At 47.3% G+C, this 25,833-nt stretch overlaps 1 protein-coding gene across 3 annotated transcripts; it reads right to left on the bottom strand.

The window, feature by feature from the left end:
- Positions 1-782: 782 nt before the first annotated feature.
- Positions 783-25,218, bottom strand: DAZAP1 (DAZ associated protein 1). 3 transcript variants are annotated; one of them, XM_030466530.1, is made up of 12 exons: positions 24,976-25,113; positions 20,156-20,196; positions 19,581-19,747; positions 19,234-19,299; positions 18,482-18,592; positions 16,108-16,156; positions 11,687-11,769; positions 8,275-8,428; positions 6,859-6,888; positions 6,287-6,427; positions 5,450-5,632; positions 783-1,796 (listed from the first exon to the last, which is right to left on the bottom strand). In XM_030466530.1, exons 1-12 carry the CDS (start codon positions 25,005-25,007, stop codon positions 1,624-1,626), a joined length of 1,230 nt encoding a protein of 409 aa, XP_030322390.1. In that variant the 5' UTR covers positions 25,008-25,113; the 3' UTR covers positions 783-1,623. The 3 variants fall into 3 exon arrangements, with proteins under 3 accessions (XP_030322390.1, XP_030322391.1, XP_030322392.1); XM_030466531.1 differs by having other exon boundaries at positions 18,482-18,589; XM_030466532.1 differs by lacking the exon at positions 11,687-11,769 and having other exon boundaries at positions 24,976-25,218.
- Positions 25,219-25,833: the final 615 nt, after the last annotated feature.

The following is a 25,833-nucleotide window of genomic DNA, read 5'->3' as shown; positions in this document are numbered from 1 at the left end:
GCAGCTCCGGTGGATGAAGGCACTGGGACAGAGCCCAGAGGAGCCACAGGCAGCGGAACCGGGGGGGTCCAAACCACACACACACACACACAAAAATGGATCAAATGGATCCATTGGATCAAAAATGGATCAAAGTCCTTCCAAGAGCCACCCCGTGACCTCAGCACACCCAAACATCCCGAATTTCGGATTGTGCTCACCACCACCACAGCTGCTCCTGGGAAAAAAAAATAAATAAAAAAAAGCTTTTTGAGAAGAATTGTGTGTTTCTGAGAGCTTTGGGTGAGGGGTAAGGAGCCCAGCAGTGCCCAACCCCTGGGAGAAGGCTCCTTGGTTGGTTGGGATTTGGTTTGGACACAGCAGTTCCCTCTGGCTGTGCCAAGGATGGGTGACAACAACACCCGGTGTCACCAGAGGCTGAGCACAGCTCCTCAGCTGGCTTGACAGAAAACCCCCCAAAGCTCCAGCAGAGCCAGGGCACAGCCCCACTCCTCTGCTGCTCTCAGCAATTCCTGAGAAACAGCCCCAAAAAACCAGGAGGGGGACAGCAAGTGGAGAGCAGAGTGAGAGCAGCAGGAACCCTGAGGACGTTCTGGCAGGTGGTGTCACCAGGAATGTCACCTCCAGAGGGACACGGGGGGGAAGGGAAGGGTGAGGGGGGTCCTGGAGGGGCTGCAAGTTGTGGATCTCTGACAAAAACACAAATCCACCGGTTTTGTCAAAATAAATCATCATAAATCAATAATAATAATAATAATAATAATGATGGAGACAGGCTTGTGTTTCTAATCCAAATGTACTTCTCTTTATTCAAACCAGGGGTAATCACTGGTTAGTGCAAAATGCACCTAAACCTTTTGCCTGAGGGAAATCTACATCTCAACAAGGCCTCCGTTAACCCCTAAGGAAACCCACAGAGGACTGGAAAGTGTCTGAAGCCCAGAGCAGGAGCCCTGCTTCCGAAGTGCCTCCGTGCATCAGCAGGTCTGCACCTGCCTCCTTCCCTCCTGCACCTGCAGGTAACAAACAGCAAAATACACTCAGTAGATTTCTTTTGAACTCCCAGAGTTTCTGAACCATCCACCCCACCACGAATGTCAGGAGCAAGGGGGTTGCAGCTTTGCCCTCACTTCCAACAGTGCTAACGGAAACCCTGTTTTAAATTAAAAAATAAGCCAGCATACATAGTAGAAAATTTCTCTTAAAAATTTCACAATCTGTAAATGTATATATTTTTTTTTTTCTTTTAAACATAAAAGTTTACAATATAAGGTAAAACAAAGGCTCAGGAAAAATAATTTCAAAAAAAAGAAACCTGAAGTTTTGAATTAAAGCTGAAGACATTTTTAAAACCCTGTAGTTTGAACCAGTGACATTTTCTTTATTTGTGCTGATGGGTTAGAGAAAGGAAAAATATTTAAAAACTGCAGTCCAAACACCCACAGCTTTGCCTTCAGAAGCCATCTTCCCCCACCCCCCGAGAAAAAAAACAAAAAGAAGAATGTTGTTAGGTTTTTCTTCCATCAAGTATGTGATTGTCACAAGTTCAGAAGTCTGGGATTCCTGGGTTCTGCTGGTTCCAGACATCCCTGTGTGGACAGCACTCCCTGATTGCCAGCCCTCCTAGCGCCTGTAGGGGTGAAATCCTTGCACGTTGTGGTTCTGTCCTCGTCCAAAACCACTGCCTCCTGCTGGGGGGCCACTGGATGGCTGCACCGAGGGGCCTCCGTAGGGAGGGGGCTGCTGGCTGGGGTCAGAGAAACCTTGTCCAAAACCACTCAAGTCTTGTCCATACCCTGGGGAGAGGGGAAAAAGGCAGAGTCAGCTCCCACAGACACAACCCCTGTGCTGCTCCCCTGTGCACAGCCCCACACCAAACCCCTCGCTCTCCCAGGGGTGATGAGCAGCTGCTTGAAGGGGCTGCAGTTATCAACCTTCTCTGCAGAGGAAACAGGCAAAAACCCCAAAAGTCTGGGGGTCAGGAACAGCTGTGACCCCTGAGGGGACCCTGCCCAGGCTGGCAGTGGCAGTTCAGAAGCTGGAAGTGAGTTTGCTGTCAGCCCATCCCAATATTTTTGTATTTTTTTAATTTTCTTTTTATTATGGGCTAAAAATCAGCACTGTCGGGTGCAGCAGAGATGGAGAGGCAGCCAGAAGTGTTTCCTGAAATCCCACAGTACTGAACTGCAGCACCTGCCTGGCAGCAACTCCTCAACTCCAACTTCGTAGCTTCAGCTTCCCCGAGGGGAAACTTGGCTGAAAAAACCACCCTGGAGAAGTCAACCTTAAATCCCCTTCCCACCAACAGATGATTGCTGCCCACGTGTTTATTTTAATTAACTCATCAGCCTCTCTTGCAAGGAATCCTCAGTTCAAAACACGTCAACTGGAACTTGAGGGGGCAAAGCAGAACTCAGCAGGGCTGTGGCTGCTGCACCCTGCACAGCCCAGAGCTGTCCCTGCAAAGAGTCAACACCTTTCCCCAAAACCTGAGACCTTTCCCCAAAACCTGAGACCTTTCCCCAAGCCCTGACACCCCCAAGCCCTGACACCCCCAAGCCCTGACACCCCCAAGCCCTGCTGGACAGGGCAGCCTGCAGTGTGTTTGTCACAAGTTCAAAACCCCAAAGATTTGTTTCAAAACCCGAGGCTCCTGCAGCTGGGGGAGAAGACTTCTCTCCCCTGCTGAGGAGGAGCCGTGGTCAGGGCTCCAGAGCCCTCCTCCCACCTTCCCCACCCCATCTGTCCCCAAAATTCCCATTTCTGCACCCAAAAGGCTGCTGTGCTCACTCGACACTTCTCCTGCCTGCTCTGCAACACGGCCCCTGCCCAAGGACAGGGTTGGGATTCTGCAAGCAGAATTTGGGGGTAAGGAAGGTGAAAGTGAAGATGTAAGAAAGATGACAAGATGTAAATGGGGAACACTGAGAAATTTAATAGAAGGTCCCTTAATTAAATATGATTCTTAATTGTACCAGTGGCCTCGGCACCAGGCTGGGCTAGGAAAGATGGGATTAGAATCCTAATGACTGAGGCCATTTCTGCAGTTCTGCTTCCCTCTGTGCCAGCTTAGAGCAGGTTTAACTCTCTTAATCCAAAACAAAGTCTCTTAGTGTGTCTTCAGTATTTCAATTTCAAGCTCTGCTTGTCTCTCAGGACTTCCCACCACTAATGAGCCTTAAAACACATCTATCACAGCTCTCTCTGAGCTCAGAAAGCTAATCCAGTCTTTTTTTTTTTTTTTTTTCAGAGATAAGCAGGAGACCAAGAATACAATTTAATCGTTTGCCAAGGGGTGAGGCTTGGAATAAAGAAAAAAAAAAGAAAAATCAAGTTTTTTCTCACTGTACACTGCAGCATTACCACTTGAAGTGGTGGAAACCAGAGCTCTTCACTTGTTTATCCCAAAGGAAACCTGAACAGCCAGACATTTCAGTACATCTGCTCTTCCCCACCCCCCTTCTCCAATTCCTGCTGCAGCTCAGCTCACCCCAGCACCCTGCAGGTCACCCCTGTTTGGGAGGGCTCTGAGCTGAGTGAGGGGTTTTCCTGCCCTGCTCAGGAACCTGGAGTGCAGAGGATGAAGCCTCAGAGCAGCCTGGGGAGCAAGCAGCAGCCCCCCTCACCCCTCAGCCAGCTCCTGAAGACAGAGAACTGCACTGCCCTTCCTTCCACCTGATCCACACTCTTCCCCCCACCCTCTGGACAGGAACCCTGCAAGAACCCCCCCAAGCATTGGTTGTAAAGAGGCACCACCTACCTAGGCTCCTCCTCACTGCTCAGCCTGACCATAAGAGTGTAAACAAAGTACTGGCCCGAAGCCTGAAGGGTCTTGAGAATAGGAACCCAGCCCTAGTGAGAAATGAGGAGACCAGGGTGATGAACCCCCCCGAGCCCTGTGCAGAGAGAAATCTGCTGTTCCATTCACTGGTGCTCATGTTCCTCCTGGCTCTGAACATTTAAGGTGCTGTCAAGCCAGGGAAACTCTGAAGTGGCCAAACTGGTAACTCAGAGACTCTTCAAAGCCATCAGCTTGCTGCATTTCTGCACCCAGCTGCAGAGCAGGCAGAGTGCCTGGTGTTACAGCTGCTCTGCAGTCACAGGAGGTCCTGAAGCTCTTGAAAAAAAAGAAGTTTACATGATTTTACACATAGCTTTATGAACAGGGGGATGGTTCTGTGGTGCTGCAGCATATTAAATACCTCTCTCCCTCTTGGCACTTGCACTCCTGACAGCTTTTGGGCTGGAAAAGCACTCTTGAGGCAGAAAACCTATCTGCAGTTGTGGCTTAGACAACTAAAATTAAGTTTCCTTCCTCAAAATGCAGCACTACACATTTTGTCCTTCCCTACCCAGCATTCCTGACAGACTGACAACATCAGCATCTTTCCTTCCCAGTTTTCCACACTGCTGGAAAACAAGATTCTCCCTGAACTCCTAACACATCCTAAAAGCTGGATTCCCACTGAATGACTGTGCAGAGATTGGTGTTTTATCCAGCAGGATTCCCTTTAAAAACTCTGCAAAGAGACAAGTTCTGGCAAAACAAGAAAAACTTCTTCTTCAGTCATAAGGACAAAGCTTTCCATGAAAGCAACTCTGCCCAGAACAAACCAACTGAAAAACACTTCAAATTGCTCAGCATGAGAACATCTGCTTGCTTTATAAACACACCTGAAAGGCCAATCCTCCTTCAGAGTGTTTTACACTTCTGGAACTTCAGCCAGTGACTGAAATCACTGTACAAAGTGTTAGAGCTCCAGCCCAGGGCTGAGCAGTGAGAACTCCCCCTCAGCAGCTGCAGGGAGGAGCACAAGAACTTGTCTAACAAGTGATTTCTGGTTGGTTGGTTTGGGGTTTTTTTTTCTGTAGTGCTGTCTGCCTGGCTGAAACCTTGTTAGATCCAGGCCTCCTGTCAGCAGCTCCCTCACTGCAGAGTTCAGCTTTACACACTTCAGACAGAACCACACATGGACCGAGAGAGGAAAGGAAGAGGGGGAAGGAAGAAAGCACCCAGCTTGGATTCTCACCCCCTGCCCTGCTTGCCTCTCAGTGTTGTTCTCCTTCTTCCAGGTCTCTTCTGCAAACTGATCAAAGTCAGCCACACAAAGAAGTTTACTACAAGCTCTGTGAGGCTATTGGAGAATTACTTTTTTTTTAACTACAGATTCAGGGAGAGTGCAAATCAGTAACTTCACTCCCTACCAGTGCACAAATCTCTCAGACTATTTCACAGCTTACACAGTGCTTTAGAGTTGTTGAAGAAAATCCCCTCTGGCTGGAATACTGCATGATTTAAGGATCACTTGAGAGCTGGAAGTCTCACTGGAGAGAAGTGCCTGAAGCATTAGCAAACTGTTTCTGAACACTGACTTTCTACCCAAGTATGAAAGAAAAGCAGGAAGGGGAGAGGAGGATCAAGCTGAGTTTATTTTAGGCAGTTACTTACCAAACTGACTATAAGGGAATTCTGGCTGAGCAGTTGGGGGTTTGCTCATGTCCTGAGTTGCTTGAGATGGTGGTGGTGGTGGTGGAAAAGCTAGTGGTGCTGCCCCTGGAGTGGCAGGTGGAGGGGGGACTCCAGGTGGGGCAAACTGGTCAGGTGGAGGAGGTGGAGCACCATAACCAAAACCTGAAAGGTGAGGAAGCAGAATGCATGAGAAGAGATGCAAATAAACACCACCCCAAAGTCCTGCCTGGCTTCAGGGGATAAAGCAGACTGAGCTCACAGGAGCTCCATGAGGAGGAAGCCACACTACAGCTCTTGGGAGGGAACTAAAATACCCCAAACAAATGATTTCCCCATAGCAGACCAAGCAGCTCCACATAACTGGGTGTTATTATCCAGCTTCTTTTTTAAATCAGGTTTGTGACTAGATTTTTCAGAAAGTGGCCTGAGGGGGTGGGTATTAAAATCCTATTTACATTTCCAATGCCAGTTTTGACCTTAATTCCTTAAGCTTCTCTGAAAATCCCAGGCTGTGTCTAGCCCAGGTCACCAGGCAGTAATCTCTAACTTTTCTCTCAGATGTTGTAATAAGGCCACACAATAAATCCCAATTTGTTTAGCAACACAGATTTAGACTAAAGAACATAACAGAAGATTACTGCACCCAAGAAAAAACCAACCCAACCCACTGACAAAAATAATTACAGCTCAGAGCATACAATTTGGGCAAAACATCCAAGGATAGATGAAATTTGGGGAGAGAAGATTCAAGTCCAGGAACAAAAGCTGAAACCTGAACCTGCTGACAGTGTTTTCCAGCTCCTGGAGGTCACTTACTAAATGGTGGAGGGGTGCCATAGCCCTGTGGGAATCCTTGTGGAGGAGGGAACCCTCCAGGAGGTGTAGAGACTATGTATGAGGTAAATGGTGGTGGTGGTGGAGGAGCTCCTCTTCCTGGAGGAGGTGGTCCATATCCACCTAGAAAATTAAGAGAAACACAATCAAGGAGCTTAATAATGAGAAGCTGCTGCTTAAGTCAGCATCCTCTAGATGGGGTAAAGCTGTTGGATACATCACAGTTGCAGTCTCAGCTTTCTATGAATTCTTAACTTGGGGAAATATCTGTCCTCCAAGCAGCCCTGCTGTAAATAATTGCTGTTTAGAATGTAATTCCTTGATAACAACTTAGCAGGGCTGGCAGCAGCAGGATGTGTGTCAGCTCCCATTACTGATTTGTCAGGAATACACCATCTTCTCCTTCCTTCCTTCTTTCAGGACAAATTCAATCAAGCTTTTAAATGTAGGTTAAATACTCCAGAAACCCACAAATCACCGTGGAGCCTGAAAGACACAGCACCCTGGCTCAGGAGGATTTGTCTTTTAGAATTGGTCCCATCTAATGTACTTACCAATTGCTTGTCCAGCTGGCACCCACATCCCTAAAAACAGAACAAAAAAGCAACTTACACATGCACTGAAGCTCTGTACTCTGAGACAGGGATGATTTGAAGAGAGCTGAAATTGCTCTGGGATAGACTGGGTATCCTCCAGTGTTACAGATCCATTTTTATGGTCCAAGAACTAATCTTGGGCTACTTCTAAATAAGCAATTGTGGAAAGACTGAATCATTCAGCAAGTGAGAGACAGAAGAGCCAGGAGCTCCCAAATCAGATGAGGTGTGCAGGAACTAGGAGTGTATCAAGTGCAGGGAACTGCACTAAAGAACAAAACCCCTGGAATCAGGGCAGACCAGACAGCCAAAGCATTGTTAATAAACTTCCAAGTTTATCTGAGTTATTTCTGAAGTTTCTGACCCATAAAACCAGCACCTTCTGCACTGGTTGCAGCGTTGAGATGGAAAGATAAATGCATTGATGTTGCACATTCATCTTCCCAGCAGATCAGATATCATTTTCTCTACAAATAACCACGTGGAAAATAATCCAGCCCCTCCACGTGCAGAGCTGCAGAGCAGCACATGTGTGCAGAATGTCTTTCAAGTTAATCAGCACCCTCCACTGAGCTCCCACCTCTTGTGGCAAGAGCTGCAGCACTGACACTGCCTTCAGCCCCCCAGGTGAAAATCTCTCATCTCATCTCCAGCAAGTTCTCTTCTGTCAAATGCAACTCAATTATTCCACCACATTTCTCCACCAGTTATCAAACCTGGCTGTGGGTGAACCTGGTGAATTTATCTTCTTTCAGAAGCCTGGGGGGAGGTTGTGGCCATCAAACCCAACACACAGGGCTGCTCCTTCCAGCCCTGAAGGGCTCAAGGTAACCAAGGAAATGCTATGCAGCTGGCCCCATGGCTGCTTGTTATTTTTCCAGGCTCCATTAAGCAATAAAACCCAAAGACCATCTGGTTTTCCCTCATCCCTTTCAAATTTCACTCACAACTTCCTCTGGAACTGCCTCATCCCTGAAACCCCCTATTCAACAAAACCTTTGCCTTGCACAGGACACAGTCCCACAGCCAGAGTCACAACCTGAGGCTCTGAGCTTTCCCAACACCTCCTCCATGTTACCAAAACCCATGTGGGCTCAGTCTGGGGAGAGGCAGAGCAGAACCAGCCCGAAGAGGTGAGGCACTGCCTGGGACACCTGCTGGACTCGGCACAATTTCAGGGATTTCAGAAACAAGGGGATTTTGGGGGGGAAAAGAAGTGAAAGAACCATCTCAACAGAGCTGAGAAGGCCTGACGTGTGGGTTTTCAGCTCTGCTCTCTGATCCAGCCCAGCCCCAGCCCCGATAGGCTTGGGAATGGTGCCAGTAGCCAGGAACACTGTGTTACCAGCAAGCAGTGCCAGGAGCAGTCAGTACCTTGAGGGCCATATCCTTGTTGCCAGGTGGGAGGGGGCTGACCTGCCCAGCCATTGGCAGCACTTGGCATGATCCTGCTTCCCCACTGACTGGCACCAGGAGGCCCAGGAGTTTGGCTTTTGCTATCCCGAGGCTCTGCACGCTTCACCTCCACCTAAACAAACAGAGTCAACATTTAGGAGAGCTGGTGCAGGTCAGGACACCCCCCTTTTCCCTTCACACACACCCTTAATTACACTTAAGACTACACTTAGCATCTTATGACTTATGTCTAAGTACTTAAAATTATTAAACTTAAGGCCAGTAATTTAAAATGTTTCTCAGGTACAACAGATGTGATGGTAAGGCATTACAAGTCCTGCTGCTGAGGGATTTCCAGTAAAAGGCACCCTACAAATCACTTCTGGTTCAGCACAGTTCATTGGCTTTAACCTTAAAACAGCAGTACCCTCTTACAGCTGCTCTTCACTTAAAAAAACACATGGTCTTTGAAAGGCTTACAGACTGATTTCACAGTAAAGGCAGGAGTTACAAAGGTTACATCTTTCAGTGGAAAAAAACAAAAGAAGTTTGAGTAAAGAGTCTGCTCTGAAAAAGGGTACTAATGCTTTAACCATTCAAACAGGTTTGGGGTTCATTTGGAAGTTACAGTTTAAACCCACCCCAGCTAACTGCAATTTCAGCTCATACCTGAGAAACACACGTTTCTTTTGTTGGTTTTTTTGTGGTTTGTTTGTTTCTTTTTAAAAACTTAAGATTTTATTTAAATGTCTAATGGAAGATAAAGACTTACCTTCCCCAGGCTAACGCTTAAAGAATCTCAATTAACTCAAACAATGTCAGAGGGAATGGATGTGATAAGAGAATCTTACATTACATCTAACAAAAAAGTAAACAAACATGCAAGTAATAAAAATGGACAGTTGAGTCAATAAGAAGCAAATCTTCATACTGTGTTAAGTCAGTGACAAAAGCCCTCCTGTTTTTAAAATTAGTAAGCTCCAGTGCTTAACTTATTTTCTTCCAAGATAAAATGTCCTAGTGTTCCAAGCCATCAAATAAGTGCATTTGACCTACTTAAAATAAGCTGCACATTCAACATAAACCTCTCAAAAAAATCCAGTTTCTGATTTAATGAAACACTCTCAGCACTCGTGCATGCTGAATTAAAGTCTTTTTTTATTTTATGATTAATTTTAATGGGTGCCAGAGTACAAAGAAAATAAATCTCAATCATCAATGGGCCTGAGTAGTATGGAAAATAAAAGTATTCAGAATTCTTCCTGCCATGTCTTAAAAACCATTCATGTCAGAGAACAAACAGGAAACAGGCACAAGGCAAGGACAAAGCCCCCCCAACCCCCCCCTGCTGCAGATGCCCCAAGGACATTTGACATGACAGTAACCAAATCTCTGTCAGCTGAAGGCCCTTCCAGAGAGGAACCAAGGGAATTTTTCAAAGGACTCAAATTAATGAGTCTTAACACATTTGCCTTGAGGGAATTGGGTTATTGCTTACAAAAGCAGAGTCCTTCTTGCAATTTTAATTTTTTTTTCCTTTCAACAACATATGGGTTCTTTGCAGCAATACCTTTTTAATTACCAAAAAGACAGATACCATTTCTTTTTTTAAAGCAGGCAGAGAGTGGAGTACCTGGAGTTCATTAATCTAGGAGGAAGAATCCCATTAATTTTTCAGTGCTCATTTGGAAGTGCTGAGCTGCCAAGCTGAGGACTGAAAAATCCCTGTGCATTATTGCCAGCACCAAGGTTACAGTTCTACACCTGCCTAAAGCCCAGCTTGCACCAAGAAATGAGGCATCTCCACAGCTCCTGGCTGAAAAAAAGCTCTGCATATTTTTATATCATTGAAAGGAAAAAAAAAATTATTTAGTTTGGGAAACAGAGAGCTCTGAATTAGCCCTGACTTCTGAGCACCAGCACAAGAGCAGGGACACTGCAAAGGCCCCCCCAGGGCTTTCCCAGACCTTGGATCCTTTGCTCCTCTCCATCCAGCATGCTGCTCCCTGATAGGAGCCCTCACATCAGTGTAAGGCAACTGGAAGGAAAGCTTGGGGGATGTGCCCAGGATACACCCCAGATAATTCATCCCACATCTGTCACTGGCTGCTCCCAAAGAGGAGTGCTCAGCTGCTCAGGAGAGGCAGATCCCAGGAATCAAGGACATGCACTGATGTTCTTGATTACTCCAGCACACTTCTTCATTTGCTTCATTCTCATGATCAGGAAACCAGCCCACCCCTCAAGCAAGTAGGAATAAAATGCATGAGATGCTGCTAACCAACCCAAATTCCACTGATATGCAAAAAAACCCCAACACCTCCCCTGCTGGCTAAGGAACTGCTTAGGAAATCCCACCACAGAGAGGCTTGAAAAGACAACATAAAATCAGGCAGTGCAGTAACTTAAGGAAAGTGACAGAGCTGCTGTGTTCCCCTGAAACCTGCTCTAAGGTTAGCATTTCAATCTTGACTCTAAAACCTGTGGAGATCCTCTAAGGCTGCAAGGACTCTCAATTTAACTGAATTGCCTGTGGTTAATTTTTCTTTAAGAACTTACTCTTTCCTCTGTATAAAACTTGGGTGTCCTGCAAGAATTTACTTTGCTTTTAGGTTTTTTTTCCACAGGTACAAACATGTTCCTTGCTGAATTACATCAAAGCAAGCCTGAAGAACTCCTCCCTATCCAACACCCATTTGCTGACAACACAGTATGAAGATGAAACAACCAGAGGTCACTTAACTGCATTGTGGTTAAATACTATATAGAGTACGTGGGTTTGTATCAAAGTTTCACAGTAAGTGACCCAATTTTTTAAAAAAACCAATCCTTCATGATGTTTGGGGTTTTTTCCTTCCCTTTTTCTTTTCAAGCTTAAGATCATTCAAAGCAGATCGTCTCACACCACCTCTAAATTTGAGTATCAAATGCACATCTGAAGGAGTGGTATCTTAAACCAAGCCTTGAACAACTCAGATTTCATTGGGATTCTGATTTTTAACCAGCTGGAGGAGGACTCAACCTCTACCCTTGCAGCTCAGCAGTGCTCCAGACGAGGCAGTCGGTGTAAGGAAGCGATGCACAGCCAGAGCAGCCCCCCAGGTCTGTCAGCACAAGACCTTGCCCAAAACAAACCAGCCCCCAGCCTAAGTTCTCAGGCTTCCCAGATCTCTCTCCCTTCCACAGCTAAGCCACCAACTAAGCTGCTTTTCCTCTGCTCTTCCAGCAAACTCCCAAGACTTTCCCCACCTTCATGGGTAAAAGCCTCGGACCTGGACGCAGCCGTTCTCCCCCCCTAACTGCAGCAGTGGGGTTTTTAGTCACCAGTGAAATTGCTAGTTGCCCAAGACTTGGTTCTTTCTTAAGGTAAAATAAAACTACAACTACACACTTTTTTGCCCATGATGTCGTGAAAATGCATGTTGACAGCCTGGTCCACTGATTGTTCGTCCTCGAAAGTAATAAATCCAAAACCTAGCCAACGACGAAGAGTGAATCAAGGTAGCAGGGTGTTGTGACACAAAACAGGATGATGAACAGTATTAGGGGCGGACCAAGGGTTCAAGCAGGGGTTTCAGATAACCAAGACTTGTGTTAAATTTTTCCCAAAAGAAAAAAAAACAAAAAGAGTCAATCTTGAGAGAATTGCAGTGGGCATTCCCCAGTGGCTGGGCAGTGAACGCCTCATCTCGGCTCCACACATGCAACTTACAAACTGAGCTCCTTCACTATCCTCTAATTTGATTTTATGCCTAAACCACCTACCAGGAAATGGAAAAAAGTGCCAGTTTAGTCATAAACACAACTGCACCACATGATTAAAAACAAAATACTCGTGGGACAGCAGAATCAAGTCAAGCAACGTTGCTGCTCCCATCTTTTGATTCAGACTAGGTTCCCAAGGAAAACCTGTTATTGTCCCTGTTCCCCAAAGCTGCAAAGCAACTTCCTCCCAGCCCTTACCCCCTCTTCCAATTAGGGAATTATTTTCCGTAGAAAATAAAAAGTTGTCTTTGAAATGTAGCTGTTAAAGCATGACAAATTTTACCACTCCATGGATGAATGAGAAGCTTCAGAAACTAACAACCTAGATCAGAGGTTCTCAAGTTCTCCACACCTTACAGGTCCTGCCAAAGACAGGGCAGGGCTGCTTACACCACCACGTCCCTTCAGCTGGTTGAGTTCTTGTACTTCTTGCTGCTTTTCTCTTGGAAAATCTACCCTGTGCTTTGCAATTCCCCCCTTTCACCCAGGATGTTGCTAACTGCTCCAGACCCCAAGGGTGGCTCATTCCCTCTCCTTTGCCCTCGATGGTGGCAGTGAATCCAGCAGCTTCCAAAGGGCCCCAGGGGAGCACCTGATGCCTGGAAATGAGGCAGAACCCCAGGACTTAGGATGCTTTTTTGAGGTGAGACTTTGAGAACCACTGCACTCAGGTTGTAGCTGCTGATACTGCCGAGAGAGTGGCAAAATAGTGGTTAATTGCAGAGAACACAGAGGCTGGTTCATGCCATCAACCACTGGCTGCTGGTGTAACAACCCAGTCCCAGGGAAAGGTCGGAAGACATGCAGTATAATTGTGCCATTCTTCAGATTAGCTGAGGGTAGAGCAATAAAAAAAAAATTAGAAAGAAAAATGAGGTGCAGCATCAAAAAGCACATGGAACATGGATGCAGTTCTGCTTTTCTGAAACCCAAGATTTCCCCCTTGGTTTGCATTTTGCTTTGCAGCTAGTGCTGACAGCAGCCATATATTGCTCTAAAGCGTTAACAGAAATACAGGATCTAGGACAGTCAGTGTCTCTCTGAGCTTATCCAACTCTGTTGGGTAAGCCCAAAGAGGCCTATTGTAGAGAAAGTTTATATATATATAAAAAAAAATACACAAAGATACAGGCCAAAATAGATTCCAGCAGGTCAAATTCTGCTGTCAGCAACAAGAGCAAAAGACATCACTAAAATAAACTTAAAATAAAAAGGAAAAAACTTAGCATTTCCCACACACAAGAGACTGGCAGTATAAACGAAGTTTTGTTGACCTGTGATGAAAGCAGCCTCAAAACTGAGAGCAGGATTTCATCACAATATATTTGTCTGAGGTTAACTAGGGAAAATCTAAGTATTAGAGCCAAAAGTGTTTGTATTTAAATCACATCTTGAGTATCACAGCCTTTATCTAAAAGGCACAGGAAAGAAAAGCTATGGAGAGCATCTAGACAGGAAGGCCACTGGTTTGAGGTGAGTCCAAGACCACTGAAGGAGGGGAAGAGTGGCAGAGGGATGGGGTTTGGAGGGGGAGAAGGAAGGAGATCAAGAGGTCACTGAGGAAGCCAGTGAAGAAATAATAAAAAATCAAAAGGGGCTGAAAAGGGCCAAACATCACAAGATCAGAAGAGTGATGAAATTCTCACACAACACACAGCAAAATCCCAAGGACATGAAATGTTAAATACAGCCCAAGTGACAGAGTCCTTCATCCAGAAGCTTTGTTTTTTGAAGGACAGGACTTTACTGAGGACTGAGCAGGAACCCAAGCAGACTCCTGACTGGAGCAGGGAAGGGGAGGAAAAGAACAAACACAGCAAGAACCTGTCAGTGACTTCACAGCTGCTGCTTCAGCCAGGAACAGACAGCAGAAGCAGACTGCAACAAAGATGTAACAGCCTGGCTGCACCCAGAGCTGGGACTCAGACCCTTGGAGCAGCTCCTGCAGGAGAGCTGACAGGATTAGGTGGGGGGTGGCAGGGAGCACAGAGGACACTCCAAGCCAGGCAGCTGGCTCCTCAAGGGCATCACTGAACCTCTGACACTCCCTGAGATCCTCCTGAGAAGCTGAAGGAACGCTCCAGGGATTAGTAATGGTGTGAGGTGTTCCCTTCTCCTACCAGCAAGCTAGGAAAATGGCATGCAGGAAGGGATCAGGCTGCCAGGAAGGTCGAGTTGAGGGAAGGAGCTAAAATTCATACTGATCCAAGTAAAACGTGGCAGTGAACTGGCCTGCTGAATTCTGAAATCACTTCAGTGTCACACTAAAGCAGAAGTGCACAGGCTGAGGTGTGCTCTGTAAAACAGGACATGGAGCAGGAAGAGAAAAATGCACTCAGGGAGGTAGGAGCACTGAACACAGACTGTGAAGAGTTTGGTTACCTGACCACAGGAAGAATGCAACAGGACAGAAAGGGAAGCCAGAGCAAGAGGACTGAGGACCACTAGTTAGGAAGTCAGAAGAGTTAAAAAGGAGAAAGTATGCTGCAGAACATCTGCCCAATGGCTGGAGGCAGATGGGTACCCAAACCAGTGCTGCACATCTCACTTCTGCTTTAAGCTCCCACCTAGGAAGAGAACCAGAAGCTCTCTCTTTTTACAGGTTTTTTTAGTGTAGCTTTAAGCAGATAAGCCATTAATTGCAACCAGGATTAATCCAAACGAGGCATGATGTTTTAGTACAGCTCAGAGGCTGCAAGGCTGGGATTAAATAAAGATATTAGATGATAAAATAACTACTGAAATGTTTCAGAACCTCAGCCACAAATTCTACTCGGATGCCTGTATCTTTGTCACCACTGCCTCCTCTGTTTAAAATCAGATGCTTCAGGATATTTAAATAGATTAATTTATGTTCTGCTTAAATGAAAGATCTGTTGAAAGAAGATTAAGAGAGCAAAAGCAAGAAAACAAAAAAACAAATATATTGAAACTTCGTTTACACTCCAATAAAAGACAAAGCCCGTCCCTCCTCTGACTGTGGAACTGGCCTGTACCTCTGTGATAAATTATCACCTAGAGAGAAGAAATCTAAAGAGATATCGTTAATCACAGTCAAACAATTCACAGAGAGAAAAGAAAAAAAGAAGAAAAAAAAATAGAACTTACTTAACATTACCATACTTTACTATGAAACACTTAAATATGTTACTAAGGATGTATGTCTAAATTAAAAATAAAACTAAGACTTAACAGCTTAATAAATATGAAGTGAAGAATATATTTCTTAATAATGAGTCAGAAGAGAAATGAAAGTTCAGATGGCAAACTATTCTCTAGCATGTCCAACATGCTGCAGGGTGGTCAGGGTAACTAAGCTTCACACTTTTAAAATAATATTGCCTCTTCATTGTCAAGGAGAGATGTAATGGGAGATGTAATGGAAGGTGGATGACATGAAACTTGCTTCATATTTTGACCAAAGGTCACCAGCTTGATTTAACAGAGGAACTGCCAGGGGTTTGGTTTGGTTTGAAAAGCAGTCTAGCACACACAGAGATTACACATCCCAATCAAAGTATGTAAATTTCAGAGTGATTTTGTGTGTTTTAAGAAGTGTTTTAGTTTTATATTAAGTGAAGCCATTTCACCAAAACAAAAAGCATACCATGGATGGATTCTGCTCTCAGCTCACGTTCAGACATCCTCTGAACTGGAGTGCCCCCCATGCAATCAGACACCAACATACCTTTCATGTGAAGAGGAGGGAAGTCTGCTCCCCCCACCCAACAGTACCTTGAGCCTCAGGAGGGGCTCAAAAATCAAAATTTCCTTCAACTGAAGAAAAAAAAACAAAACAAAAAAACCCTAGCAAAAAAAACCCCATAAATGAACATGAAACACCTGACTTAAAATGCACAGGTACCAACTAAAGCTGTAGATGAAGAGTCTAGACTTGAAGTGGTATTTGCCCAGTGAATTATTCTTTTTCCTGAGGCAACATAAAAAAAAAAAAAAGTCTACCTTTTCTGATGGTGTGAAATAGTTTGCCATCTGACTATAGGAGAGTATGAAGAAATTTCAAGGACAAACTAGATCAGCCTTTACCTCGGGGCCTCTGTTTCTCTGCGTCATAGATCATTACAACTTCAGTGACCTGGAAGAGAGAAGGGAAATTCTACCAACGGTGCTACCAGGGGAGTGTCAGGAGCAGCTCCTGCAGGCTGGCTCCCCACACCCCAGCCACAAAGCACAATTCAGCACCCCACACAGCCATCAATACCAGCCTGTCCTACCAGCAGCACAAACAAACTGGGAATAGTGCTCTTCACTGGAGCTGAAGAAAAGCCTCAGTTCATTTGTGCTGTTTTGTGTTGGTTTGGGGTTTTTTTTAAGGTCTCATCACACTTAACATTTTAATCTAGCATTAAGGTTGCTGCAGGGTTTATACCCACCCTGCAGCCTACAAAAAAAAAACCCCTAAGGTTTCTGGTGTTCAGCATCCCATTCATCAGAGTAGCTTCTTAAGAGATTACTTTTTCTGGTTTTAGACATTTCTCACTCTGGGCATGAAAAGCAGCTTTAATTCCAAACACATTTAAGAATTTGCATGGCTTCTCTATAAATTACTTGAGCATCAGTGTGGCACAGAGTGCCAGCTCCAAATGGATGCTTTAAAGAGCATTACAATAAAGCCCTAAGTGCCTGATGATCAGAATCATTTTTTTCACTATAAGCATCACTGTCAGCTCCAACTTAAACAAAAGCAGAGGTGCAGCACTCATGTCCAGGGCAGCACTGAAGCAGCTGAAAGCCTTTACATTTCTCAGCATTTTCTCATTTTTCTGCATTTCTCAGATGCAGAAAAGCAGTTGCAGAACACGTGTGATCTCGTGGAACCACATCTTTGTCTTCAGGCTAAACTTAGGATTATTTTTGCTAGAATCCCCTCAACGAGCTCAAAGCCCAACACAATCTCCCCTTTCACAGCTCCATACCAAGCTTTTCATGTTATTACACATGTACACTCACTTGAATAAATCCTGCTGGACACTGACAGCTGAGGTTTGTCCCCATGTGGGGCTCATGCAATGTGGCAGTGCCAGATCTCTCCTCCATGGCCCCCTCCTTCCCCCTGCTCTGCTTCACCAAGCAATTTCATGCCTCAACACCAGTTCCTGCTTTTGTCTCTTCACTCTGTAGCTACAAAACCTGCCCAAGAGCCTCTCTTCCAAAGGTAACTCATTAGGAATGCTGCAGACACTCTCATTTCTGGACTACTGCTAAAGTTCTACCACTTATTTTTAAAGGCACTCCCACCTCCTGGCTGTTGTTTTCTCTCTCCCTCTGGTGGAACACAACCCCCTGGCTCTCCCAGGGCACCCAGAGGTCAGAACTGGAAAGTCACAAATCTGTGAGGAAGAACCTTTAGAACTTGCTCTGCTCCCCAGCTGTGCAAAATGCTTCCCCATTTTTATTTACAACTCTACTGCAGCCTTTCAAAGTAAGGAAACAGTTGTTAGCCAGTGCCTTCCAAGCTTTTAAAACTCATCTTAACCAAATCTGAAATACAGCACTGCTGATAAACTTAACCACTGGAAACCTGAGAGTAAAAAGAAATGGTCTTTTTTCCAAAAACTCAATGATCACAGAAATACACTAAATGCCACTCAAGGATGGCAAGTTCATATCCACTGGCACAGTCCTGAACTTAACTCAGGCAACCTAAGTTTTTTCAACTGATTCACAGCTGAGTTGAAGCAGTTTGGGTCAGCAGTTTACCATCACAAAGAGGCAATGAGAGCTGGGATAACTGGGAAACTAGAACTAACTAGACAACAAACAAGTCAGAATTGAACAGTTTTTCCAGTCTGAAGTTATGAACTGAATTAGCACCAGGTTCATAACAGGAGGAGTAGTTTGTCTCTAGAAAGGAGGCTGCAGGGACAACAGAACCCAGCTGGGCCCAGATGATGATTTAAAAGCCACTGCTGCCACTGAAATAAAGAGGGGAGGCTACAAAATCTAACTTCTAGTTGCAGACAAGGATCCTGGACACAAGCTCACTCAAGTCTGCCCTGTTCCTCCCCCCCAGAAAAAAATTCACAAAACAATTTCAATCAGGAAGCTGCAAGCCATAAACAAACCCCACCATTAATTATTCTTCAGCCAGCTCAGCTTAGGAGTTCAGGAGTTTTTGCAAAAGGGAACAGAATAATGCATCAGGTAGACTTGAACAAGAGGAGACAGAAGCAGCAAAGGCAGGCACATGTCACAGCAACAAACTCTGACAAACAGCAAGATCCATTTCAAGATGATGAACGTTTACTCCAGTTTATCACAAACTGCTTCAATACATCCCCTGCAGCAGTTTGTCTAAATTAACCCAAAATCTGACAGCTTGACAAAATCTGAGAAAAGGCAGGAGGGAGGAAAGCATCTTGCAGCCCAGAGCTCTCTGCCATCCTGCTGAATGACTCACCACTCCGAACTTCTTGAAGTATTCCCTGAGCTCTGTCTCGCCACAGTTATGAGGAATCCCACCAACAAAAATCTTATTTGATTTATTGTTATCACTCCTGGATCCTTTCTGCTAAATCAAGGAAGAAATAAAAAAAGAAAAATAAATCAATCAGAGGGACAATAAAGTTGGCTGCTTCTATGATTTTACACATAAGCATGAACAATGGGCTCTGGCAGGTTGAGGGGGAGCCAATTCCAGGCTGGAAGTCTCCTGCTCATTGAAGAGAAGCAAGGGCAGGTTCAGAGCTCCATTTAGTGCTCACAGTTTTATCCCAGTCCCTGCTCTTCAGAAGATCAGAGAGAAGCAGGGACTGAGGCCATTTACTCATTTTCTAATGAAATCCTAACAACCTGCAGGGTGTGAAGCAGGCTGGAAAAGCCTACCAGTCCTCTGAGTGCACTTCCAGACACTTGTTCCAAGATCTGAAGAACTCTCAGCTAAAGCACTGCTAAGAGTTTAAGAAAACACCACCCCCAGAAGCAGAGTTCAGTGCAAACACAAATGTTCATTAACACTGCCCTGTACCTGCAGCCCTGCCCTGGCCAACCCAAGGAGAAGCCAGTTGTTAGAAATCAAATTTACACTCAAGGCCTGCACACTGCCTGCTGATTTTGAACCACGGATAGAATCAGAGTGAATTCAATTAAACTGCTAGAAGATGAAGCCAAAACTTGGAAAGCAAGAGGGATACATCAAGTATCTTTCCTTACCCATCCTTCCTTCGGTCGTGTCCTTTCTGGCTGCATCCCCCTAGGTGTACATGGCTTTGGATCAATCTGGAAGAAGTTCCAGTTTGGTCAGAGCTCAGCAAGCAGAATATTGTTCTAAAAGCCACACTCACGGCAGCTGAACACAGAACTGCTGAAATCCACCCCCTCACACCACAGCTTCTACAATGTGACACAAATCACAGACTTCAAGCTCACAATAAATCATTAAAGCAAATGATCAGGTCATTTTTACACTGTCCAGTCTGCAAATGAAAAGCCAGGTTTTAAAGAGTCTGCAATAGAAAGTTGGGAAGCAGAAACCCAGCCCAAAGCCCACAGCAACTCACGTTTCGGCCATCTAACGTATGAGGTCTGCTGGCCAGCACTGTCCCCACACAGTTGGGATCTTTAAATTTGACAAATCCAAATCCTCGGGACTGGTTTGTTGTTTTGTCTTTCATTATTACACAGTCTACGACTTCTCCATACTGGGAGAAGTAGCCACGAAGAGTTTCTGTTAAAGAAGAAAGCAGATATTAACTAGAACCATGTACTAATGTTGGGAGGCTGTGTTTGCAGGTGTGAGACAAAGATAAGCAACCAGCTTCAAACTCATCTTTGGAAAATGGATCAGTTCTACTTCCTCTAAACAAAGGGGACACTCTGCTTTGTTTCACTCACAGAAGGAGCATGACAACAAAGCAATGACAAAAGTCATCTTCTGAGCAGACAAACACTTCACTACCAATTTCTGACAGAAATTACAAACCCAGAAGTGATTGACACATATCTGAACTCTCTCTGCAGAAAGCTCCAGTCATTAACAGAAGAGAGCAGCAAGATCTCATCCCCACCTTCCCAACCAGAACTCTGTGCATCTGCTCCTTGTTTTGCTGCCCACTATGTCCAGTCCATCCCTTACCTTGTGTTGTGCTCCAGTCCAAGCCACCCACAAAGAGTTTCCTGCAAATGAAGCACACAGCAGTTTTAGGGGGCTGCACACCAGATGCTCTGGCTCCTTTAAGGCAGGAGCTGGCTAGTCTGCAGAGGCCCCCAGAACACCCCACAACACTCCTTCCTTGCTAGAATTCACTATTCTTTGTGACAATCACCTTCTGTTTCCTGAAGATTTGCATAAAACTGAAGGATCCATTTTGTGTGCCACAAGCAGAGGACAGTAAGCTGGCATAAAAGAATAAAAAGTATCCGTGTAACAAAGAGAAGACAAAAGTATCTGAAAAGCCTTGTTTCCTCTAAACTCCTTAAAGTGTCACTTTGAGAAATGACTGTAATAGCCAGGAGGGAAAACACCACCACACATCACACAAAGGACATTTACCTGCTCTGCTGGGGCAGACAGGAGTTCCAGCATGGAACATTTCACAATTCAGAAAAATATGGATGAAGCATCAGCAGAATTTCAAAAGTGACCCAAGAACACCATTATAAAGCCATTCTACCTCGTTAATCCCCACCCCCCAATTAAAATGGGATGTCTGGATTCCTGTCGAGGATCACTGGTTCAAAGTCACTCACAGAACTTCTCTTAGCAACAGAAGAAAACAGCTGCAGGGTCCCTGCAGTTCCAATTTAAGGATGAAAACAAAATCCCAAACTTCTGAGATAAAACAAACCGACAGAAAAGCAGACATCCTGGTTTAAATACCCCAGTCCATCTCATTAGCTGCTTTAATCCCTGATTAAGGATCAAGAGGTGTGCAGAGTCTTGCATCAGGCCTCCAAACCCAAGTTCAAAGAACAGTTGGACCCTCCTACAGCCATCTGCTACCTACCACTGAATGCTGCCAGACAGGTAAGGGATAAGTTAAAAAACTCCTCTCCAGATCACACTAACACACAGCTGCTGCAGCCTGCCCTGACAGGGACTGCAGAAAAAATACCAGCAGGCTCTTAAGTTTCCCAACTAGTTGTTACCCTGGTTCTGTGAACAACGCCAGGGCTTGAAAGTATTTCTTACCAAGGCACAAAGAACAAGCAATGTGAGTGGCTCTGCCCTGGGATGATGTGGCCAAATGCCAGGTACCAGAAGATGAATCCCAATGGGAATGCCAGCTGAAAGGACCCAGCTCCATGGGAGGAATGCTGGATGGCTGGATTCAGGCATCACCTGAAATGTCTGCACTTGCTCTCCAGCTGCATGGCTGGGTACAACAGAAAGAAGACAAGTTTTTCCATCCTCAGATCAAAAAAGCTCAAGTCAGCCCTCAGGCTTCCTCCAAGTACTGTCCTTGGAAAGAAAAGCTCTTAAGCTGCTGATTAAAACAACAAAACAAAAACCCAAACCACCCACACAACCAGACCACCACCTTCACACACTGCTTTTATGTGCTACTTCCTTGCTCACCTAGAAAACCCCCTCAGAACCTTCTGTCTGCCATGATCTCTAGTTAAATGAAAGCAAAAGCAGAACCACCAAGTTCCAGCCCAGGACAGAAGACAAACCTGTGAGACAGACACTAATTAACAGTGTAGCACTGATTGGGCAGCTGCTTGTGAAACCATCCTACAATCCGGTTCAGACAGCTCTGGAAACAGATGAGAAACTAAACCCCTGAATTAAACCCCCACCTAAACTCCATGGTTAAAACAAGCCCGAATCAACTCCTCTTCTGACAGGAGCACCCAAAGCTGTCCCACCTCGTGTCAGGGCACGCCAAGGTGCTGGGCCGGGCCCAGCAGGGAGATGCCAGGCTGCCTGCTGTGCAACTCTTTATCAGCTCCAGGGTGTGACAAAACTTCCACACAGAGTCGTTCAGTGCTCAATGAGGGGTTCCCTGAAAGCCATCTACACGTTTGGCCCTTCTCAGGAAGCAGCAGCTCAAAGGGTTTGAGTTTTTTACAGGCCTGCACAGACAAATGCTGGGAGTTTATCTGGGGAGGAGCCCTGGTCCTGTTATCAGTCCTCAAAAAGAGAAGCCATGTTCTGCTTTGTCTTCTCCCTGCCCTCAGCCAGAGCTGAGCACAGCCCAGCTGGGGCTGGGAATTCATGCACTGACACAGACCTGAGGTTCTCCTCACAGAAAAACTTCCTCTCACCTGCTTTTTTCAGGAGCAGCTTCTGCAGAAAGAAACCAGCTGTATTTTCACTGAAAGTTCTATAAGGGAATAATTTTATATCCCAACAGCAAAGAAAACACTGAATTGATCTAATGTTCTGTTCTAAATAAAGTTCTGATGGCCCACGACTGGCTGTTAGCTGCATTCTCTCAGCCAGCTGTATTTTGAGATTGATTTATTTAACTAAATTTGATAGCTTGAGATACAAGATCAATCTGTACAAGGTCTGTCTAGAAATAGCAGCTGTGTTCTGACACAACACCAAGCTACCTGCAGGGAAGGACTTCCTGCACTTACTGCTCACTGACACCTTCCAATTCCATCATGAATTATTTGTAGTCACCCTACACACACTGAAAGAAATAAAAAAGCAGGGTTGCCTAAGGCCACCTCCAGCACCTGTATGGAAATGTCACAGCCTCTTTCTCTGCCTGCTACAGGATGCCAAAACCAGGACTGTCCCGGCCTGAGACTGCCCCTGGAACTGAATTCCCTGAGCAAAGGGAGGAGTTCTGACCCTCAGATCCCGAGGGAGCCTGGCAGGAGGCAGCTGCCAGGGGCAGGAGAGCTGGATGAAGTAACTGGGAGGGGAGCATTCATCCCCTCTGCTCAGCTTCCCTCTCACCAGCCTGTTTTTCCAGCCCCACACGTGCTGCCTCCTCCAGAACTTGTTCATCTTATGGGCTGGGATTTATTCAAACGATGCCATCAGAAGGAGGCTGCACCCTCCTCAAGACCCAATCTCCACCAAGCTGTGTGCTTACAGTGTCAGGACTTTGCCCTCCATCCCCAGCCCAAACTCCAGGGATTCCCCAGCAGGGAACACCCAGCACTCAGCTCCAGTCCCTTCCCTCCTGCTGAGGGAAGCCCCCAACAACTCCTTGGGCCTGGACTGGGAACTGCACTAATGACTCTCCACAAGGCAAAGCACATTTTGTAAGCTTTAACCAAGCTTCACAAACCCACCTGTTCCCCTTCAACTGTTCCCTGACTGAATTCTCCTTGTTGATTTATTCTTTTCTACCACAAATGTATCTGCCCCTGAAGCAGCTCACCCCACAACGAGCAGGAAAGCATGCACAGGTCATCTTAAAAGTGTTACAGCTCAAGAAAAGCACCAATTCTGTGCCTAGGTCAATTAATCAGATTCACTGCCATCCATTGTTTCTCTTATCACAGCCCCAAGGAGCTGTTGTGGAGCTGCTGCTGCCCTCCAGTTCTTTCCTTTCCTTTCCTTTTCCTTTCTTTCATCCACAACAGTCCCAAGAACTAAATGCAAAAGTACCACAGGCCCCTGCTCACTCACATCCACCCAGCTGCCAGGCCTGCAGCTTTCCTGGGCTTTTAACTTAAAATCTCTGCTGAGAAAAAGGGTTAAATTCACAACTTCCTCTTGAGACACATCTCAAGCAGAACTTCCTTCACTCGACTCCAGGCAGCTGACTAAACCACAGCTTGGTCTCTTGCTTTCACCTCTGTTTGAGAGCTTTTGTTGGAGGAGGAAAACGAATAAAAATCAACCACGATGGAAATCCAATCTTTTAAATCTTATTACAACACAGAAGGACCTAAATCTAAGCAGTCTGCAACTGGGAGTGAGCTCCAGGCCTCTTCTGGAGGAAAACTGACAGTATTTACCAAAAAACTCCCAGCCTGCACCCACCTAAACTTCCAGGGCAGCAGCACAGGGCTCCTCAGCCCTCTCACAAGGCACTATACAGTAATTAAAGCCCAAATAACAATCTTTTCAGAGGGAAATACACAGATTTAAACAAACCTCGTGCAATATGCAGCAACACGTTATATTCAACCGGCTGTCCTGCCCCTCAGGTTTTCACGAGTTCCCAAATTAAGGGCAGGCACAGTAAATAATCAGCTTACTGCCTGCTGGAGACAGCGAGGGAACACACTGCTTCGTGTCGAGTTTCAAAAGAGGTGACGGGTTATGATGTGAATGCCCCGTGCCAGAACTCGCAGTGAAAGCTGAGCAGCCACTTTTATTATTTTTATTATTATTATTGTTATTATTTCTTTGTGCCAAGCCCACAGTGCTTTAAATGCCGCCAGGCTGCAGAACGGAGCACTGAAGGAGAACAGCACCACACACACACACACACACCTCAGGACCCGCAGCCCTGGGTCTTCCCCAGTTTGAAGAAACACTTGAAAATAAAACCAGCGGGTTTGGGGCGGAAGCGGGGAGGGTGTGGGGGTGAGGACGGGAAGGGGAGGGGGGGGTTGTGTTTGCCGCCTTTGTGCCGCCGTTTCCCCCGGGAAGAGTCTGTGTGCGCCCCGGCCCTGATGAGTCACGGGAACGAAGCCCCGGGGCCGTGTCTGACCCCGCCGGGGCCCGGGGGGAGCGGAGGCTTCGCGCCCCGCACCGCGCACCCCGCACCCCCCATGGCGGGAAGCGCGCGGGTGACCTTGGCGCGCGCACCTGCCGCCGCAGCCCGGCGCGGGCCGGTCACGTGAGGCTGGGGGGGCGGGGGGGGGGCAAACCCCTCCTGCTCCGCAGGGGCCCAGCATGGCGGACAGGCCCGGCGGCGGACAGCGGGCACGGGAAGGCTCCCCGCAACCCCCCCGGCGGCGGGAAAGCCACGGTGCGGGCCTCCCCTGAGGAGAAAAAGGGGGCCGGACCCCTCCCGCCCCGGTGCCTCCCCTCACCCGATCTCATCGGCGCCTCCCACGCTGTTCATGGCGGCGGCTCCTCGGCGGTATCCGGGGCCGCGCCCGGCTCTTCCCTCCGGCGGCGGCAGCGGTGGCAGGTGGCGGGTGCGGGGCTGCGGGCGGTCGATCCTCTCGCCGTCCCCCCCGTCCCGTCCCGTCCCCCCCCCCCCCGCTCTCCCGAGCTGCGCAACGGCCGCCCCCGGCCCGGCCCCCCCCCGCCGCGCGCTCGCGCTCCCTCAGCGCCGCCAACCGCCGCTGCGCGCGCACCTGCCCCTCGCTACGGGGTCTCCGGGGCCGCGCCCAGGGAGGGGCGGGGCAGGGCGGGGCCGCGCGCGGGGGACGACGGGAAGGGCAGTCCGCCAGCAGCACGTGGGGCGGAGACCCCCGGGACCCCCCGGGAACCCCACACCCCACGGGACCCTCACGGGACCCTCCATACACACCCCTAAGGGCCGCTCCCCGGCTCAGCACCGTCCCGCACCCGCCCCTTCCTCCCCGTCCAGGGCGTCCCGGGGGGGTGCGGGGCACCCCTGTCATACAAAGCCGGGCGCGGGTCCCCGGTGTGCCCCGCACGGCCCCGGATCCCGGCACAGCGTGGGGCACAGCGTGGGGCACAGACCCGTTCCCCACCCCCAGCCAGGGGACTGTCCGCTCCCACCCCGCCGTGCCCCGCACCGAGCCCCGGCAAGGGGCTGATCCCCCGCACCCCCCCGCTCAGCCTCGCTCCGCCGTGGGGCTGGGGTCCGTCCCACCCCGCCGTACCGGTGCAGGAGGCTCCTGCATGGCCCGAGCTCCGCTGTACCGGGTCCCCGCACGGCCCCCAGTCCCCCCGTGTCCCCCCACGCCGAGCCCCCC

Source organism: Calypte anna, chromosome 28 (genome assembly GCF_003957555.1).
Source record: "Calypte anna isolate BGI_N300 chromosome 28, bCalAnn1_v1.p, whole genome shotgun sequence".
Lineage (NCBI taxonomy): Eukaryota > Metazoa > Chordata > Aves > Apodiformes > Trochilidae > Calypte > Calypte anna.
The sequence above is the reverse complement of the archived record's forward strand: the minus strand, read 5'-3'. Positions and strand labels throughout refer to the sequence as shown.

Excerpts from the sequence above, each read along its gene's own strand:
- DAZAP1 (XM_030466530.1), bottom strand. The coding sequence starts at position 25,007 with ATGAACAGCGTGGGAGGCGCCGATGAGATCGG. Across the intron at positions 20,197-24,975 it reads GGAGGCGCCGATGAGATCGG|GAAACTCTTTGTGGGTGGCT; the intron begins GTGAGGGGAGGC and ends CTTCATTTGCAG. Across the intron at positions 8,429-11,686 it reads ACGACATCATGGGCAAAAAA|GTGGAGGTGAAGCGTGCAGA; the intron begins GTGTGTAGTTGT and ends CTGTTTGTTTAG.